Raw genomic sequence first — 18559 nt, forward strand, 5'->3', positions numbered from 1 at the left:
TCTGAACAGAAGCAACACACTTTTTTTGCCACGAGGTGGGTGGTCAGTGGAACAGATTGCCCTGAGAGGTTGTAGAATCCCTGTTTATGGAAATGCCAAAATCTTGGACAACCTGCTCTAGCAGAACATGCTTGAACAGAGGGTTGGAATACATAATCTCAAGAGGTCTCTTCCAACCTAAATTAGTCTGTCGTTCTAAACCATGGAAAAGAAAACCCAACCATTGATTGTTCCTAAATTCTTACAAACTAAGAGGTGCTCTGTCTTATTAAGCAAAGTAAGTTAGCTTTTCCTTCCTTTCTTCCTCACCAGACTTTTAATCTGGAGTTCAGGAAAGAATAAAGAGGTCCCGGAAATCTGAGGTGAATTGATCCCTCAGGAGAATCTTAAAGAAACTCAAAATACGGTGAATTTTAACACATTACTTTTAGCAAAAGCAGAAAAATCAAGCGTTGGTGTCCTCACCAAACTTCAGTGTGTGACCAAACTGGCATGTGTTGACTCATATAGTTTATATTTAAGCTGTTAGGGTTTTTTGTATGTACGTGGTGATTTCATTTCAGTAGTAGCTGAAGTGGTAGCTGCATAGTTCTTGCTATAATAATTCTTTTCAGCTCGATATTGCTGGTCAGGGTAGCAGGAATGTTACGTGTGCTGGTTGGGTTGTAAGGCAGCTCTGAGTGCAGTGTGCAGGTGAAGCTTCTGTTTTGTCTGCTGTGTCTAGTTGGCCCAATTCAGCCACCCAAGTATTCAGACACCGTTTACTTGAATTCTGCTTGTCTGTGGAGTATTATTTTCAAAAGTCAGCACCAACATTAGCTAATCTCCAAATACTTGTGTTTAGAGTAAATGTTTTACTTAGGTGGAAGTGGAGGCAGAGGTTGTAATGTGTAACGTAGACATTTGGGATCAGAACTGGTGCTGAAATTCAGGGATTCCAGCCTTCCAATTCCGGCAGTTAGTCATCTAAAAGAAATTTCCTGTTCTTACTATCTCTTAGACTTTATCAAATTTAGTTTGACCAAGGCTTGTTGCTTAATAAATAAATAAATAAAGTGAAGAATATATGAGAAGGGTAATATTTCCCAGAAAAAGCCAGTAGGACAGTGTCACTACAGATGATTGTAACATCACACAGACCTCTGACAAAAATCTTCTTTTGTCTCCTGTAATAGGATGAATCAGGACTCTGACTAGGGCTAATCAACAGCTTTCAATATTTGTGTTTTAAAAATAAATGATTGATAGAAAATAGCAGGGAACGGTAGGCATTATGCTGTGGTCAGAGGCAGTTTGCCAATATTAGAGCTGCAATAATGAAATGCATAGGAGAATTAGATTATAATGAACTAAAGGACTAAGTCCTTGCTGAGAATTGGGATGAGGCAAGTGGAATTTTTCTGTTCAAGGATGATTTGGCTTTGGAAAAATTGCTAAAGTCTTGCCTGTGAAATTACATGGATGTTGAGTTACAAATTTGTTTACCACAGCAATGGGATCTGTTACATACTGCGTACAAAATTACTTGCAGCACTTTCTCTTAGTGATCTTGCTATGACCAATTCATCATGTCCAGTAGGTGTTGGTCTTCTAAACAGAAAGGCTGGAAGCAAAAAAAAAAAACGAATTAATGACTTTGCACCTGATACCACAGCCATGAAATGGCTTTCTCCAGGAAAAGTTTTAACAGTAGATGGCAGCAGATACTGCAGGATGTTCTGCAGCTCTCTAACCCAGCTTATTTTCCTTTTCTTGTAAAGGTTGTGTCATAACAAACAAACAAAGGTATATCTTCCAGAACCTCCTTTTCCCCACGCTGAGGTAAGTAAACCACGGTCTTGCTGTTTGCTGAGATCTCAGAGTGAGTGGGTTTCTGGAACGCAGTCCTGTGGCTGTTGTTTTTCTGGTGATACGCCTATTCCATAGCTTTGCGGCATTATTCATGCAAGATTTTTTTTCTCTGCTTTCCGTTGATTAATTTAGGAACCTGGGGGAGGAATGAATGATGGTGTTCCCTCAACTCAAAAATTATCATGGTGTTTATTTCAGCGTATAACTTACATACGCTTGCCTGTTTTACTTCTTCCCCCGCAGAAGGCTATCTGGCGTACACATGGACGAATGTTGGCTCTTATCAGACTGCAACCACAAATATTCCCTTTGTCCAAGCAGTTTATTTCAAAGTCTGTAAAACTAAGAGCTTGTTATCAGAGTCAGCTTCGCCATCCCAGCTCCTACCTCCTTAGCTGAAACAGGCACCATGTTGTCTGCTGATATCTTGAAATAGGGAGTTGATATAAGAAAGTTAAAGCTTGTAGTACTGCGTGGTGTCACTGGCAATTGTAAATTAAATGACTTGAGCTAGCATCTTTGTGAAGCAAAGAGGAGTAAGGTGGGGGGATCTACCCTGAGTCAAAATACATAGTTTGAGGGGAAGTTCTAGCCATCCAGACAATAAATAAACATTTATGCCTTCAGAGTTATCTCTCGTATGAAGAAAGGAAATCTTGTATTCCCCCTACTGGGAACAGGTAGATTTCTGGCTGAAGTATGTGGGAGGCAGGCTGGGAAAGGAAGAGATGGGACTGAGAAGTAATTTTGGCTAAATCCTACTCCTGCAAGACAGTAAACCACTTGGGGCATGCAGTTTCAGAAAACTGGCTCTTTTAGTTCCTCAGATCAAAACGGTTTGATAGGAGGTGGAGTAGCCATTGCAGGTTTAAGAGATGAAATGCTTTTTCAGGCATTGTTTTGTTTTCCTCTGAGGCAACTTGTCCAGGGATTTGTTCTGGTAATTGCCATTGCCCATCATATATATATCATCTGTAGATGATTCAAGGGCATTGTTAGAAGTAGGATCTGACCAGAAGCCCTCGCTCTTTCCACATGCTTGAATGCATTTCAAGGAGGATACGCAATGAATTATGAATAATCTGTTTCCAAGAATAATGCAGACTGTAGGGCACACCTTTCTTGTAACCAAAAATCTCATTCACACCAGTAAATCAGTCCCAAACCATGATCTTTCAATAGGAGACTGTAGCCATGTTGTTGGCTATGCTTTCTAATTTCCCCCTCATTTCTGCTTTCCAGGCTATTCTTATTGATCCACGGTATCTTTGGTTTCACTGACTCCTATGTTTTACCAAAAGCGTTGCTTCAAAATTGTACTTCACAATGTGCACTGGAACCGGCAGGTTTAAGTGAAAACCCTTCCAAAAATGAGAAGCCAAACATGTGCTGTTAAAGAGTGGATTAATTAAGCCATTGTACATGATGGGTCTTTATGTTTGTAGAGTGACAACTGTCCTCTAATTTTTAGGACATTTTATGTTCTCCAGAGGCCTGTTGATAATGAGATTTTGCCAAATAATTGTTTATCAGTTGAGACATTCCTCGGTGCTTCATGTGTAGATTAAGGTAATTATCTAGGAAAAGACTCTCAGGGGTGGATAACAGATTGGCTTCCTCGTGACAAAATGAAGAGCACAGAGGGAATAACATGACTGTTATAGGTACAGGCTTTGCTTGACAAGGCCAAATCATATATGTTATGACCCACAAAGCTAGGGACATTTTATCATGAGATGCACAACCAACTTTATTTAAACCCATGAATGTCATTTCTAGGAAGCCATCCTTAGGCTTCCTAAATTTTTGCCTAAGGGTTCCTTTAAATGTGCTAAATGACACCAGGCAGCATGCATCCACATCCTTGTGGCTCCCAAACTATTAAATGACTATTAAATGCCGTTAAATTATTAAACTATTAAGTACCCTTAGGCATTTCAGTGCTGAATTGCTGTCTGAAGTAAGTACTTCGCATTTCACAGCACGTCATCAAACGCCGCAGAGATGATCTGTTTGGGTGCTCACTTCCAGCTGCTTTATAAACACTGGCAAGTGGAGAAACCTACACTGCCCCCCACCCCCTGCCTCGTGTTGGACTAAATGACTTGCTAGTTCCTTTCATTTTTAATTCCTGATATATACTGGTGCTTTGCAAAAACAATTTGTATGATGGCAGGCAGCGGCCCTAGGCACATAGCAACGCTCTTTCAAAAGCTTGGCTAATAGCAAACCCCAAACCAAGTAATACCTAGGCAAAGGAGGACTGAGCCTGCTGTTTATTTCATTTAGTGCTTTTTCTAAGGTCATAACTCAGAAGTCAAGACACGCTTGAGAACACGAGATCATATTGCTCCTCTGTTCTATGAGATGCACGTTTTGGTTTTAAACAGTCAAAACGTGGAGATGTATATGGATGACTGACACACAGCACAGGTGTAATTTTGCCAAGCAGAATGGTCTTAATATAGACCTGGACTGAATAATGTGGCCACGGCCATACTGTCAGTCTAGGAGGGAGCATGGACTTGGGCTCATGGCTTCTTGTTATTAGGCTAGAGGCATAGCCAGCAGTCAGCCTTTTTGTCATCGGTAAACCCCCTCACTTGAAATCTGTGACTCCACGACCTCACAATCAGCAGCTCTGCTCACTGACACTCGAGGAAATTTTTAATGAGCATCAGAAACAGACATTGAGCGATCGTGTCTATTGGATAGGTTGTTAGTGGAGAATTGCCTTACTTTTTTTTTCAAATTAATGGTAGGCTTGTGCTACGTAAACTGGATGGAAATTGTCCATCGTGAAAAGACGTGCTTAGTGCTCACTTGTTGGAAGAAAATAGGGAATCGCTCAAACGTGCCCCTTAGTTATTAGCAAGCATTAATAACGTGATACATCAAAGAGGGAGAGGCCAGGATGTAAGCTGCTAATTATCTACAGAACATGTCCAACCCAGCATGCTTTCTGGCCCTGACATTTGATGCTAGCTTTATAAACAAGATTTAGAAACAAACAAGGAAGGAGTCCCCCGGCTTGTTGGTAGAGTCTCTTGTAGCAATGAGTTCCAGTGGTGCCTCATCCATAGCATAAAAGAGCGTTTACTTCCTTTAATCATTTTTTTTTATTGTATTGTAACCATTATTACAAGAAGATAAATAGGTATCTTTGTCTTCTGTATAACAATTTCATCTTACTCTTCGCTCCCTACTAAGTTGTTTGAAGCTTTTCCTTCTCCTAGCATGAAAGTTTTCCAGGTTTGTGATTTCTGTTACCTGCTCTGAACTCACTCCTTGTTCTGTTGTGGTGAATAAAACCTGACACGCTCAACTCTGCAGAGAACCCAAAACTCTTCTACTCCTTCCACATTACTTCTGCTTTAATGTAGTAGTAGGTGTTCATCGTATCTCCTCCCATGCAATCACTCTGTAGAATTTATTGCCTTGGGGGGGCAAATTGTTCAAAATTCCCTATTTTAGGTGGAATTTGAGCATCAATTCTTATTAAAGTTCAGATGAATGGGGTGTCCGGATTCTCAAACAAGCTTTTGAAGTCTCATCTGCAGACTTTTGACTGGTGCGCCAGCTAAAAGGTCTGCTTTTAAAGGCGTTTCCCTGTGGTCGCTGGGGTTGGAGTTGTTGTGACGCTGTTGGATGGAAGTTAGGATCCGGAGTCAAACTAAATTCCAGCCAGTGATTTCTCAGAAGGAAAACAGGAGAAATGGAGTGGAGGAAGTTAGGGAAGGGATGGATCACTCCATGGATTGCTCTCCCCTATGCTTAGACAACGGTGGAAATTCAGTTTTTCACCAGCAGGTATTGTGATGGGGAAGAGAGGAGAAGGAGCTCAAATTGAAGTAACAGTGGAAGCTTCTGCAAAGTTGAAACCTTGAAAAAAATTTAGCTGAAACCAAATGATTGTGAATCCAGTAGGCTGGCCAAGGGAGGTGGTAACTTTCACATCCAGGGCAGAGCATCAGTTATAAGCTAAAGTCAAGTGTCTAAATAACCTTCAAGGTCCACAATGGCCAGCTGAAGTGCTGTGGAACATAAATCAGAAATTTGTTTTGTTTAGAAATGTTAATCTGGTATCCCAGAACAAACTCGAGAGTGTTTCACCAAGTTTCAGGAGGGTATAGGTACATCCCATCCTAACACAGCCTCAGCTAAGGAATTAGCCATCTCCCTGACCATTTTAGCGGGAACCACGGATTGTACGCTCTGCACCGTCCCTTTTGTGGAGGCAGAGGCTTTATAAAAGAACAGCCAAATTGTTCTCACAAAGCGAAAGGAGAAGCTTTCACCCCTTTTCCTTTCTGCTTAATGTTTACATTGCTAATTCCAGGCTGTAAGATAAGTGAATCCAGAATTTATGGTATTCCTCTAAATAGCTGCAACAGAAATATTTGAGAGGTAATTTATATGGATCGGTATTTGCTGGTGGAGGAAGAATTTGGATTTACTGTCCTCTTCATAAGAGTCTTTTAGCAACACCAAGGAGAAATGGCTAGGAAAAGGCTATTTTTTTTGACTGAAAATAGCCAGGGTGGGAGTAACATTGATTCTGTGGTCTTAAATACTAGCATTTGTCTTCTTCATTTTTCCCTCCTCCAGACACCAGTTCCTGCATTTCACATTCAAAGCAATAAATACCTGGAACAAAGTGATTGTATAGCATTATATTTTGTCTTGTTTTACACAGAAATAGGCCCCTGTTAGCACTGGTCTGACGAAGGGAGTGAGGGAGGCGAAGTAAGCCATGCATCCCTCATTCATCGAGAAGAACCGGATCTGTTCCAAATTCTAGGTGCAGAACACATGCACACAGACGCACACAGTAAATAGCAGCGTACATTGGCTCACTTCAGCAAAGGATACACAAAGGCTCTGCAGATTTATCCTGTTTATAGCAGCAGTTGCTGACCCTGTAAATCAAATCTACTGCTTTAAAGGGAATCGTAACCGTTTGGGATTTAAAAAAAAAACCCACAGCAATCCTTAGTCTCAGTTCAGTGCTTTACCATCCTCTGTCTCTTAAGCTTTCAGTCAATAACCGTTCTTTATGTAGAAACGCGCGCTGAATGTTGTTTCATGTTCCCAGAAACAACTATTTTTGAAAATAGGGCTTGGCTAAATGCCGGGTGCTGGTCCCGGCCCCGTCTTGGTGCAGGTCGGCGTTGTGAACGTGGCACAGCAGTGACTGCTGTGCTTATATCTACAGATGAGAGGGGTTGGGTAAAAGACCTGCACAGATCATTACCGATTTAGTCCCCTTGATGATTTGTGAAATTTTGTTGGACCTGTTTTGCAAGTTCAGCTCCATATATTTTTGATAGGGTAATTAGAAAAGATTTTGCTCTAGATACTAAAATCCACCAGCTGCTTTATCGCTGGAGTGAGCAGAATGTCTCTAAACTTGTTTAGGTAGCCTTTCACCCCTGCTACATCCAGCTGTGAGAACTGAAGATTACGAGCTACAGTACAGAGCTTCTGTGGACTTACCAGAAAAAATCTTCTAAGATAATAAAAAAGATAAAAAGAAGAAATCACCACACCTCAGGAGATGGTGCTGAGGATTCAGCGTATCCCTTTTCCATCCTGAGTTAGCATGCCAGCTAGGAGCAATGCACCCCAACATTATGCTCAGTGTTTTGGTGCTGAAAATAAAACAGCTAAAAATAAAAATAAAAATAAAAATAAAAATAAAAATAAAAATAAAAATAAAAATAAAAGAGTGCACACACACAGAACCCAAGGTCCTAAAATAGATCAGAGATCCTGTGTCTCTATTCAAAGTAATAGGAAGGGACTTGAAGCTGCCATAATGCTTTAAAAAGAATACAGCTTTTTATGTTTATAAACATACAAGGAACACAGTTTTTATTACTGGAGCTAACTTCAGATTCTAACTATTGCACTCCAGATGTGTTAATCAGAAATCTTTACCTGTCTTAATTACAGGAATGTTCATAAGATGGAGTGCATATTGACTGCCAGAGCATTAGTGGATGTATTTTCAAATTCCCCTTTGGAAGACTAAATAGAAATTTGACATTACTAGTAAGTTGCGGAAACTGTAGTGCCCTGGCTTCCGCCTTCATGATCTAAGGATCCACATGGAAATAACGGGCTGTATTACTGTGGAAACCTACAGTTTCCAACTTGTGTCAACCCCCAGAAGGAATGCTACCAATCCCCTTCAATTGCAGTCATCCAGGTACCGTGTAGCGGTTTTAAGTAGGATGCGTGGGAAGTCACATGCAAAATCACAGCAAAATATTTGCTGCTGTGAATTTGAAGGGGATCGTGCTCAAGGCTGCAAAGGAGAAAGAAATATTTACACCTGTGTGCAACCAACTTTCTGCTGTTGAAAAGGTATTGAGGTTAAGTTTGTACATTACCTGTTCTAGCACCAAAACAAACCTTTAGGTAGTGACAGCTAGAATGTGAGTATAAGAGGGTTGATATTCTGTTCGGTGATGCTGATTTCAGTTAAGAACGTAATTGGGTAATAACCTTAAGTTGTGAAGTGCTGCAATGTGCATTTGTTGCAAAGAGGCTTAAAGACATCCCAGATTTCTCAGCTTTCCTTCATTTCCATGTGGGGACACAATTTGAGTTAGATCTGCCATGGTAAAGAGAAGCAAGTAGAAGAAGATCTGGAAAGATGAGTTACAGGTTTGAGAGACCAGAACAGTTGCTTGTTATAATGTTCATTTTTAGCTCCTTTTTTGAAAATCAAGTCTGCTGCAATGAAATGTCTTGAGATTTCTGCACGCGTCGTGTTACGACTTGTAGTGAAGAGCATGCTGCTTGCTAATTAGTGGCGCTGTCTGGGGTTTCACCGTACAACAGCTGCAGAAATGTGTTCCCGAACCCAACATATGTGAATTTTGTAGTTTGGGCAATGTTGCAGTGCATGGCAGGAGACAGTAATGTATGGAGGGATCTTTGATGAAGAGTCCCACCTCCATTAAAACTGGCTGGCAGAGGAAGCATTGCTCCTTGTATTGTGTTTTTTTTTTTCAGTTGTTCAGCATGTGATTTCATTGCCTTAAACCACATACCTGTAAGGAAACCATGTTTAAAGCCATGTTTAAATTTTAAACCATGTTTAAAATTATTTTCAAGCCAGGGATGGGAGCATATACCTGCCAAGAAAAGACCAGGAAAATCTTGCATGAAGTGCACAACACGCTAGTCTATTAAATTGCTTTCTATGTTGAAGCTTGCTTTACAGATTAGAGACCAGAGGCAGGAGAAATAAAGCAAAATTCTTTTTCAAAGAGTGCCTTGGGAACTAAACTTCCCCACCTTAGTAAAGAAATCTGCTCTGCATGCACAGCACGCTCTGGTTTCCACTTCGAGCGACAAGTACTTCTTTCTGTTCATTTGTTATTACTAATTTCAATGATAGTTAAGGGAGGAAAAGTCAGAGTCTATTTTTTTCTTATGCTTTTCCAGAGGATTTGGCTTTGTTTGAACGCATTTCAGCAGTGAAACTCATAACAACATACCACCGAGGGCAAAATTGCCTGGTACTAGTGTGATGTAAGAAAACCAGGTTCAACATCAGTGCCCAGAGCTCTTTGTAGAGGGGAAAAAGTAGCTTATTTTGAATTTGGCAGCTGAGCACTCTGTTCACTCCAGGAAACTGCAAGCAGGGAATGTTTGCAGAGTTTCTTCTCCGTTACCATACTGCTGGTACCACAGAAAGGAGAGGAAGGACTTGGAGGCACCTGGCTCCATGCTCTAATTTCCTTTTCATAACATTTAGGACAGTAATGACCAAATTTTCTGGAAAATCTCAGGGATCTGCAGGAAGGGACTCTCTGATGAATTATAAACAACCTGTGGAATATTCCTGATCGCATGTCAATACACACACTGAGCTACAGAGCACAGGGGCATGAAACGTTTGTAATGTCTGAATTTCTGTTTTTTTTTTTTATTTCAGCTCATTCAGACAAACAAATTAAAACATTATCCCAGCATCCATGGAGACTTCAGTAATGACTTCAAGCAGCCGTGCGTCGTGTTTACTGGACATCCCTCTCTGAGATTTGGGGATGTGGTTCATTTCATGGAGTTATGGGGAAAATCCAGCTTGAACACTGTTATATTCACAGGTAAGTGAAATGCAGTTATCATTATCAAATTAGCAATAGGCTGTGCACTCTGGTGAACTGTGGCCAGACCCTAGGGGCTTTGCTCATTTGTTCCAGGGCAGAAGTTTCCGACTTTGGTAGGAACTCGTTTAAATTAAGACCCCAGTATTGAGTGTAGTGACGAATGTAATTATTGTGCCATTTAATTCATTTTAGCCCTGCAGAGCCAACCTTTGCCATGCAGAGTCAATCCTTGCCATTTCTAAGAAAAATCTTTGTTGTGCACAGCAGTAGAATGCCTACAGGAAATTAATTTTTGGATTAAAAGCAGCTGCCTGCAAGTTAAACCCAGGCAAGACCTAACTGATGCTGATCAGAAAGGAGAAACACTTCCCCATATCCCATTGGAATGACAAACCTTTCCTCATATCTTCTCCTTCCCTTTCTGCAAAACCTCAGACTCAGGCTTGACTCTTTGGTAAGCTTGTACAACCTGTCTGTTTCTAAAGATATTTCTGACATGTCTGCTGTTTCGGAAGTGTGCACCCCGTGCAGGTCTGGCAGCCGTGATCTATGCCATCGCTGCCTTGTGGTTGAGCTTTTTTTTTTTTCAGACACCTTTTAGCTGACAGCCACATTTGTATCTGAAGCTGAAGGTACGGCTCCAGCTAAGAACCTGGGGAGCTGTTTCCTTTCTCAGTAACTCAGGCTGCCAGGGGCACAACAGGACCATCCTTTAAGCTCCTTCACTTCTCCCAGTATGTTCCTAATTTTAATGGATTTAATAGATCAATCCTATCCATCTCAGAATGAGCTGTGGTCACTGATCCACAGGGCAGCCGCATCCTGGGACCACGGCAGTCATTAACAGCAAGACAAAGTGTTTAAGAGAGAACATAAAGCTTCTGAGAGATCCAGCAAAGGGAGTATCTTCTAGAGTTTGATCTTCTTTAGAAATACTTCAATGCCTTCCCTCAAACTGATGTTCTGTCCAAGTGCCTCCTCTTTATACCCAACATGTCACCCAAACAGAGCCTGCAGTGGGCACTGTTCAGACATGAGAAGGGAAATCATCTTTCGAGCCACTGCTACTGATTTGATGTGGAAGGAGCTCTATTGTAATTGGGAGAGGTGTTACACACAATTCTCAGTCAGATAAAAAAGGTGTGGATTTTGGACGAGGACAAAGTAATTAGAAATGGGAAGGAGAACTCTGAGTAATTGATCAAACCTACTCCCACAGCAAGGGCATGACGGGGTGGTCCAACTGTTAAGCCTATTTTCATCCTCTTTTTAGTGAATAGGACTGCTGGAAAGCACATAACCTCCTAAAGCAGACGGGACTGGGAAAGGTATTTCTTGCCTTCTTTGTTTTTTAGCTGTAGACTTCAGGGTAGTGCTGGGCAAGTCCTTTTGACTCTTTCGCAATATTGGTATGAAATCATGTCACAGTATCATGATACTGTTAAACCGATTTGGAAAGCATATTGGTAGATGTAAAGCAGTGTGTAGTTAGTATTATTGCAAGGAGAGGGAAGATACAAGGGAATCCCTGATGAGCAGGTAAGACACTTAAATCTAAAGACTGTTTATGCTGGAGAATGGTGCATGATACCACAGCACTAACGTAGCCGTTACAGTACCCATCACTCCTGTCCTTTGGGGTAGTTTCAGGAAACATGCCCTAATTACAGTAATTGGTAAAACTGCTGTATAGACGTGCGTTATTTTGGAAATAGTGAACCTTACTTCAGTCGGGACTTCAATTAGAACCAGAGCATGCACACCCTCTGCTGGGTTGTGTATTTCATGAACTTTCAGGAAATTGCTGGTGTTAATCATGCTGTGAAGGTGCTACCCACCATCAGCCAGGGTGTTGGAAACTGGCCTTTAATGGCAAAAAGTCTTATTCTGTGCCTTCTTGTAAGGACAGCTAATTGATCTTTCCATATTCAAATGCATTTTTTCCGTGAAATGAGGAAACAGAGCAGACTGCTATTAGAACCTGGCCCTGGCAAGCTGTTAAGGTGGCTGAATGGAGGTTGTACCAACCTGTGGATACATTAGGTCATGGTCTTTCAGGTTCGTTCCCAGTTTATACTTCCTACAAAACTTCAGTTGAGATCTGCTTTGGCTTCAGTGACCTTGGAGTGCTCAGTGATTCCCGGCACTAAGAATTCAGGTTTGTTACCTAAATTTGTCCGTGGCTTTTTGCCTGCAGTGTCTATCTCTGTCTGCAGGCAGATACACTCAGCAGGATGTTCCTGCTTCCTTGTGGCCGTCTTAGCTGGAGCAAAGACTTCTGTGGCTACAGAAGTTCCTAGCAGATTAAATTCTTCTGTTCTTCGTAACTCCAGTGGAAAGCTGAAGCACCTCCGTTGCGTTCCAGGATTTATATTATTAAGTTATCTAGCTTCTCCTGTTTTGAGATAAAGTCCCCCGTAGTTATGAAAGAAATTTGCTCCATTGAAGCAGGTGACAGCAGGTCATGTTCTAGCTTTTCCTGTCAAAGGCTCCAAGTTTCTAGTGATTAGGCCCTTTAAACTACAAGCCAGTCGGTAATGATGACAGTGCTCGTTCAGTCCACAGGAGCTAGGTGGTCTCCGCCTTTCCAATTTGTAATGTAAAAAACAACTAGAAGAGAATACAGACTGAAACAGCAGCTGCAGCCAACTGCCAGGACACCAGCTGCGAGGGAGCCGTGGTGCTGCTCTGCTTGCTTGTGTCATCTGCAAATGTTACAGCTCAAGCAGTATTGAATAGATTATTGATCAAAAATATCGAATACCAGTAAGCCACAAAGAAATTCTAGAAGAAAACATGGTAGAAGGAAGTCTGCTTCTCGCTCTCTCTCTGATAACAGCAGTGCTGTAAAAACTAACTCCCTAGGAGATCTTAAAATGGCTCGTGCGTGCCACATTAGTGCCGTACAGTGGAACATTTCGTTGCTCGGTGTCACACAGTAGTAAATCTGATGTCTTGGGGAAAAAGCTAAAGGTCTGTAATTCTGTCAGGAAAAAAAGTCAATACGAAACCTTGACAAGTGCTGTCTTCCATCACACAGTTGAATTCTGGTTTGTTGGTATCTTCAAAACAGCAGTTGCTTCATGTCACAAGTTCACTGTAAGAAGCTCAAGTTATGTTTTCTCTGTGTTCTAGATTTTGGAAGTCCCGTGTCAGAGTTACAATTTCTGCATTAGAATTTGTGCATTGAAACTTCTCACTTTTCCTTCGCTACTTACGTTCTTATTAGTCGTTCAGAGGGACCATAGATTTGATGCCGTTTTGGACACTTAGATACAAAAGTCCACGTGTTTAGATTATCTGAGCCTATTGATGCAAAAATATTCGGTTTGAATAGGTGCTGCCTCGTCCTCAGAAACAGTCAAATCTCTGTGTCACCTGCAACACCAGATGGGGTGCAAAAATTCTCTTCTGATAACTTTTTAATTTACTGCATGCAATTTTGTTGTATGTCTCTAGTAGAGAACCTGACTTGTTTTCTTTTTTTCCCCAATGTATTTTAAAATGTCCTCTGATTTAATCCTAACTGACTACTGATCATTCTTCAGCTAGCTACTGTCTTAAGTATTCTTATTTTTTAAATTTCTATTGATTGCTGTTATACTTACTGTCACTATCTGACTGTTTTTATAGTGATATTCTTGGGCTTTGTTTCATTGGCACTAACACACCTGCTTTTACCTAGCAGGCTTTTTGCCCAGTATAATTTTTATTGTTGCCGATTCACAGCTTTTGGGTCATCCAGTAAGATGTTCTTGTACAACTATCATTTTTTGTTAATATTTCTCTTTGATGTTCCCAGGCAGTTACACTAACAATTGCTTTAAACCCAGCTAAATTTCCCCTTTGACAATTCCAAACATGTATCGTTGGTTGATGCTATATCCTGGCCTCACAGGGTAAATATAATAGTTCAGAATATAAATATAATAGCTCAGAATAGCCTAGCAGATAAGTCTTTCTTGTACCCCCTTCTCTTTTTCCCATTCTGTACTTATCAAACTAATACCAACGTGTTTTTTTTTAGCGTTCCCATTATGCAATTTATCCAACAATTATGTCAGGTAGCTAGTGATCTAGTGGAGTGTCCCTTGCCCATGTTGGAGCTGGATGATCTTTACGGTCCCTTCTAACCCAAGTTATTCTAGGATTCCACAATTGCATGGCATAAACCTTTCCATATCATTCAAGACAGTGGTCACCAGAGTCAAGTGGATCCATGTATCCTTCACTGTGTCATGTATCAGACCTTGCATTTTTCATTCACAGATAAACGGTAAAAACAACATTCTAGCTGTTGTATTACTCTGTATGAGTAAAAGTACATTCGGTTCATGACTTTGCCCAGGCAAACCACTAATCTCATTTTCAATTCTAAAATACAAAGGGAAATTGAGACTTACTAGGTCTAATAAAGGTACTAATAAAGTTATCACAGCCCATCTCAGCTTCTGGGTAGCCCCTAAAAGGAGCAGCCTTCAGTTCATACTGGCCTGGCTCTGCTGGCATAACTATAAAAAACCCAATTGCCTCTGGCTTCAATGGGAGAGCAGCACCCTACAAATCCTCTTCGGTTGTCTTAAAATGTAGACCCTGTGTTTTCCACCAGTCTAAACCTGACACTTAGATTAAAATAAAAAAAAAAGTACTGTAAGGAAAAGGGGGAGTTGGGAGGTGATGTGTCTGCAGCAAGGGACATTTGTACAGGTTTATCAAGATACAATCTTTGTGCTGCATTTTTCTCGTAGTGAAAAAGAAGCTGACATTTGGGTTACCTTGCAATACCAAACATTTATACATCTTGCCTTCTTTTACAGGATCTGATTAAAAATAAGAGATGATGTTTTTGTCCTGATTAAATTTGTTATAAAAATCATGCAATAATGTGTTTAAATGAAATAGTATTGCTCTGTTGCTTGATTAAGGTTAGACTAATTGTGGGCATAATTTTCATCAAATTAACTGAAAATATCAGATGGGGGAAGGAAGAAGGGAAAAGAAATCTATAACAGAATTAACATTGCTCAACAACAGCTTGTCTAGACTGGAACGTGGGATCAGACAGGAACTGGGCCATTTTTTTCTCAGTAGGCATTCAGTATTTTCAACATTTCTCTTTTCAGAACCGGATTTCTCTTATCTGGATGCCCTGGCTCCTTATCAACCTTTGGCCATGAAGTGTGTTTACTGCCCCATTGACACAAGACTGAATTTTATTCAGGTGTCTAAATTACTCAAAGAAGTCCAGGTAATGAATTTTTGTTGCCTTTTCTTATATTTCTTCACACATCCTTAAAAAATAAGTAAGTTGACTGTGACTGTTACATTAAACAGTGGCCAAATCAAGACAAAACGCAGATCTTTTGTTCCATGAGAGAGCACACAGCATTCATAGAATCATGGATTGGAAGGGACCTTCAAGGTCACCCAGTTACAATCCCCTGCCATGGCCAGGGACACCTCCCACTGGGTCAGGTTGCCCAAAGCCCCATCCAGCCTGGCCTTGAACACCTCCAGGGATGGGGCATCCACTTCTTCTGGGCAGCCTGTGCCAGTGCCTCACCAGCATCTGAGTAAGAAATTTCCTCCTAACATCTAACATAAGCCTTGCCTCTTTTAACTTAAAGTCATTCCCCTTGTCCTATCGCTATCTGCCTGGGTAAAATCCCTCATCAGGATGAGAGCCGGTGAGCATAATTCTTGTAGCTGAAGCAAGAAGGCCTCGTCACCAGGCTCCCCTTGATCAGGTGGCCTGTACTAGACCCCAAACACCAGGTATCCTTTCATTAGTCCGGTCCTTGATTTTTACCCACAAGCTCTCAACCTGTTTGTGGCTGTTTTTCAGAGGCAGCTCTTCACAATCTATCAATTTCTTAACATAGAGGGCAATACCCCCACCCCTCCTTCCTTGCCTCACTCTTCTGAAAAGCTTCTAGCCCTTGACTGCGGTGTTGGAGCTGTGTGATTCATACCACTGTGTTCCCATGATTGAGCTCTCTTTTATCATCCTGCTCCAAAATAAGTATGAAATGACTGCCAATGTCTGCACAGAGCGGCTGGAGGATCCCTAAAAGCTGCAGAGCAAATGATGTGTACATTCCTTTCTTCCTTTTTAGGTATATTTAGTCATAATCTCCTTTTCCCCTATTCTTTCTCTGGTTTGTTTAAATACGCCTGTCTGCGTCTCATACAGCCTTAATGTAAGGGGTACCAGGTGCTGATTATCCTCAGCGCCGTCAGCTTTAACCATCTCCTCCTTGGCTGTAACTTAATCCTGCAGTTGATCCTTGCCTTGGTTATGGGACCACTGCTTTGGAGTCCCACTTGCAGGTTTCTTCCAAATCCACTGCTTTCCTCTCGCAAGATCTGGGCTTCTGTGTAGGCAAAAGGGCAGAATTTTCATGTAGCCTCTGCTTCCCCCCTTGGCTCTTCTTGGCTTTAGTGGCCTCTCCTTACCCATCCAATTTGTTTCTACTGAAATTTGCTTTCTGACTCATGACATAATTAAAATAATACCCAGTATTTTTTCTGGCTGAGCTTTTCTCTTGGACCCATCTTCAGCTTGTCAAACAGAAAAATGCATGTTCCTCCAAACTTCCTAACAATGCCTGCATCATCTTATCTCATTGTTCTGTGACCTGGCTTGTCACTGCACAACTGATGGAAGTTGACGTTGCCTTATTTTCTGACAGGTGTCTTCTTTCATATTACAGCTGAAGCATAATGCTGTTTCCAATGCAGAACCTTCTGCAGCTTGCAGAAACACTGCTTTGTCCTTTGGCTTCCTTAAGTCCTGGGGTGATCCTCGTAGTCAGCCTGCTCATGCTTTCTTAATACACTGCTGACAGGTTGTGAAAACTCAGAGTTGCCTGTTTTGCTAATGTATTTGCAGCCCTGCGTTTTGATACATCTAGAATCACAGAATTTGATAGAATTCTATGATTCTATAGATCATAGATTTTATTCATTTTGATACGTCTACCTCACTCTGTGCCATTTTGTGATGGTCCCCACCACTACTGTCACTTGCTTCCAATTTAAATGACAGGCCTTTGGAAGAAAAAGCTATTGAATATGTTGATTTTTTTCTCAGTATGGCAGCTAACACGACTGCTGATACTGAACTGGTGATTAAGATACAAATTTGGGTCTTGGTACTCAGGGCACTGTTTGTATACAAAGCAAAGACCGCCTGCTCCTTGGGCAGTTTGTTCCAGTCCTGCCTGGACCTTCTGTATTGCATCTTCTGCATGGTGTTTTTATACGAATGAGTTATCTCGCTAATGTCAATCTGCAGACCTCTTTATGGCAACGATTACTGTTGTAGGGCAGAGCATAGATATAAGGAGACGTTTCTGTAAGTCACCGCAGTCTTCTTTTCCAGCCTCTCCACGTAGTCTGCCCGGAGCAGTACACCCAGCCACCGCCCACCCAGTCTCATCGCACAGATCTGATGATAGACTGCCAGCCGCCACCCATGTCCTACCGCAGAGCAGAGGTGCTGACTCTTCCCTATAAGCGACGCTACGAGAAGATCGAAATCATGCCAGAAGTAAGTAGCAAAAGGCAACAATGGTGGCTTCTGCTCATACAGATAAATTCAAGTAGCTTCAGTAGCTGCTTTATCAAGACGTGTCTTATGTCTGTGACTTACCGTTGACTATGGACACGAAAGCGTTTTCCATCAAGCGGAATGCTAAGAAAGAAGCATTCCTGAGAGAGAATTTAATTCTGTAAATTAATAAGAATTGGTTAAAAACCATTCTGGGCAAGCAGAAAGTATGTTCAGGTTAATTATCCTTTGCAAGGAAACATCACATTTCAAAATACAGAGCAGAGGGCAATCTCTGCTAGCCAGCTGGGAGGAAAGCCAGTCGTCACCATTTTAAATACGAGGAAGCAGAGGCACTGCAGTTTGAGTTGGTGGTACAGGGCCACGGAAGGGAGTCAGAAATAGGGAGTCCATAGCCAGGAGTTGTCTTTCTGCTTCCCCAGCTGTACCTGCTGTGAGAAAAGCCCTTCCTTTGAGGAGCGGGATTTAGCTGGATGTTAAAGACATTGTAGTAAAATGTCTCATTTGTGTTAGAGCAGTTTCAGTGAATGGTTAATTCCTACAGACTCCTAACATCCAACAGGTTAATGGGTTGCTTGTAGCCATCTATAATGTGGACTACTTATGCCTGTAACATCTATTAATAATTGGTCAACCCCATAAATCATATATAAATGTGCTCACGATACAAAGGGTGACCCATTTGTTAACAGATATGATCTTAAAATATTTTTCGACAATCCAATCAGCACAAGTGTGTCCGGTGGCATTTTACAAGCGGGTGTCACTGCCTTTTGCAAACCATTGAATATGAGAATCTACTTTTCATCAGAGTAGAGGGAGGAAGTACCCTTAGTTAAGCCAAATGTGAGGTACAGCACCGGTACCCGTGTAACAGAATCCCTCAGCCAGTCCATAAAACCCGTTTGTACCGTTTCACAAGTGCCTATTTTGCACATCAGTTCTTGCTAGGAGCCTGCCCAGCCCACTGGTCAGAGGACTGCCAGAGACAAGGAGGGTCTTTTTAATT

General features: G+C 41.5%; 1 protein-coding gene across 4 annotated transcripts in view; it reads left to right on the plus strand.

The window, feature by feature from the left end:
* INTS9 (integrator complex subunit 9) overlaps positions 1–18559 on the plus strand; it is a 69110-nt gene that overhangs the window by 35083 nt on the left and 15468 nt on the right. For all 4 annotated transcript variants that reach the window (XM_080587823.1, XM_080587824.1, XM_080587826.1 and 1 more), the window contains exons 11-14: positions 1761–1821; positions 9803–9974; positions 15101–15225; positions 17362–17529. In XM_080587823.1, the coding sequence (XP_080443949.1) occupies positions 1761–1821; positions 9803–9974; positions 15101–15225; positions 17362–17529 (526 nt within the window). The remainder of the gene's footprint in view (positions 1–1760; positions 1822–9802; positions 9975–15100; positions 15226–17361; positions 17530–18559) is intronic.

Source organism: Anser brachyrhynchus (genome assembly GCF_964034855.1).
Source record: "Anser brachyrhynchus genome assembly, chromosome: 3".
Lineage (NCBI taxonomy): Eukaryota > Metazoa > Chordata > Aves > Anseriformes > Anatidae > Anser > Anser brachyrhynchus.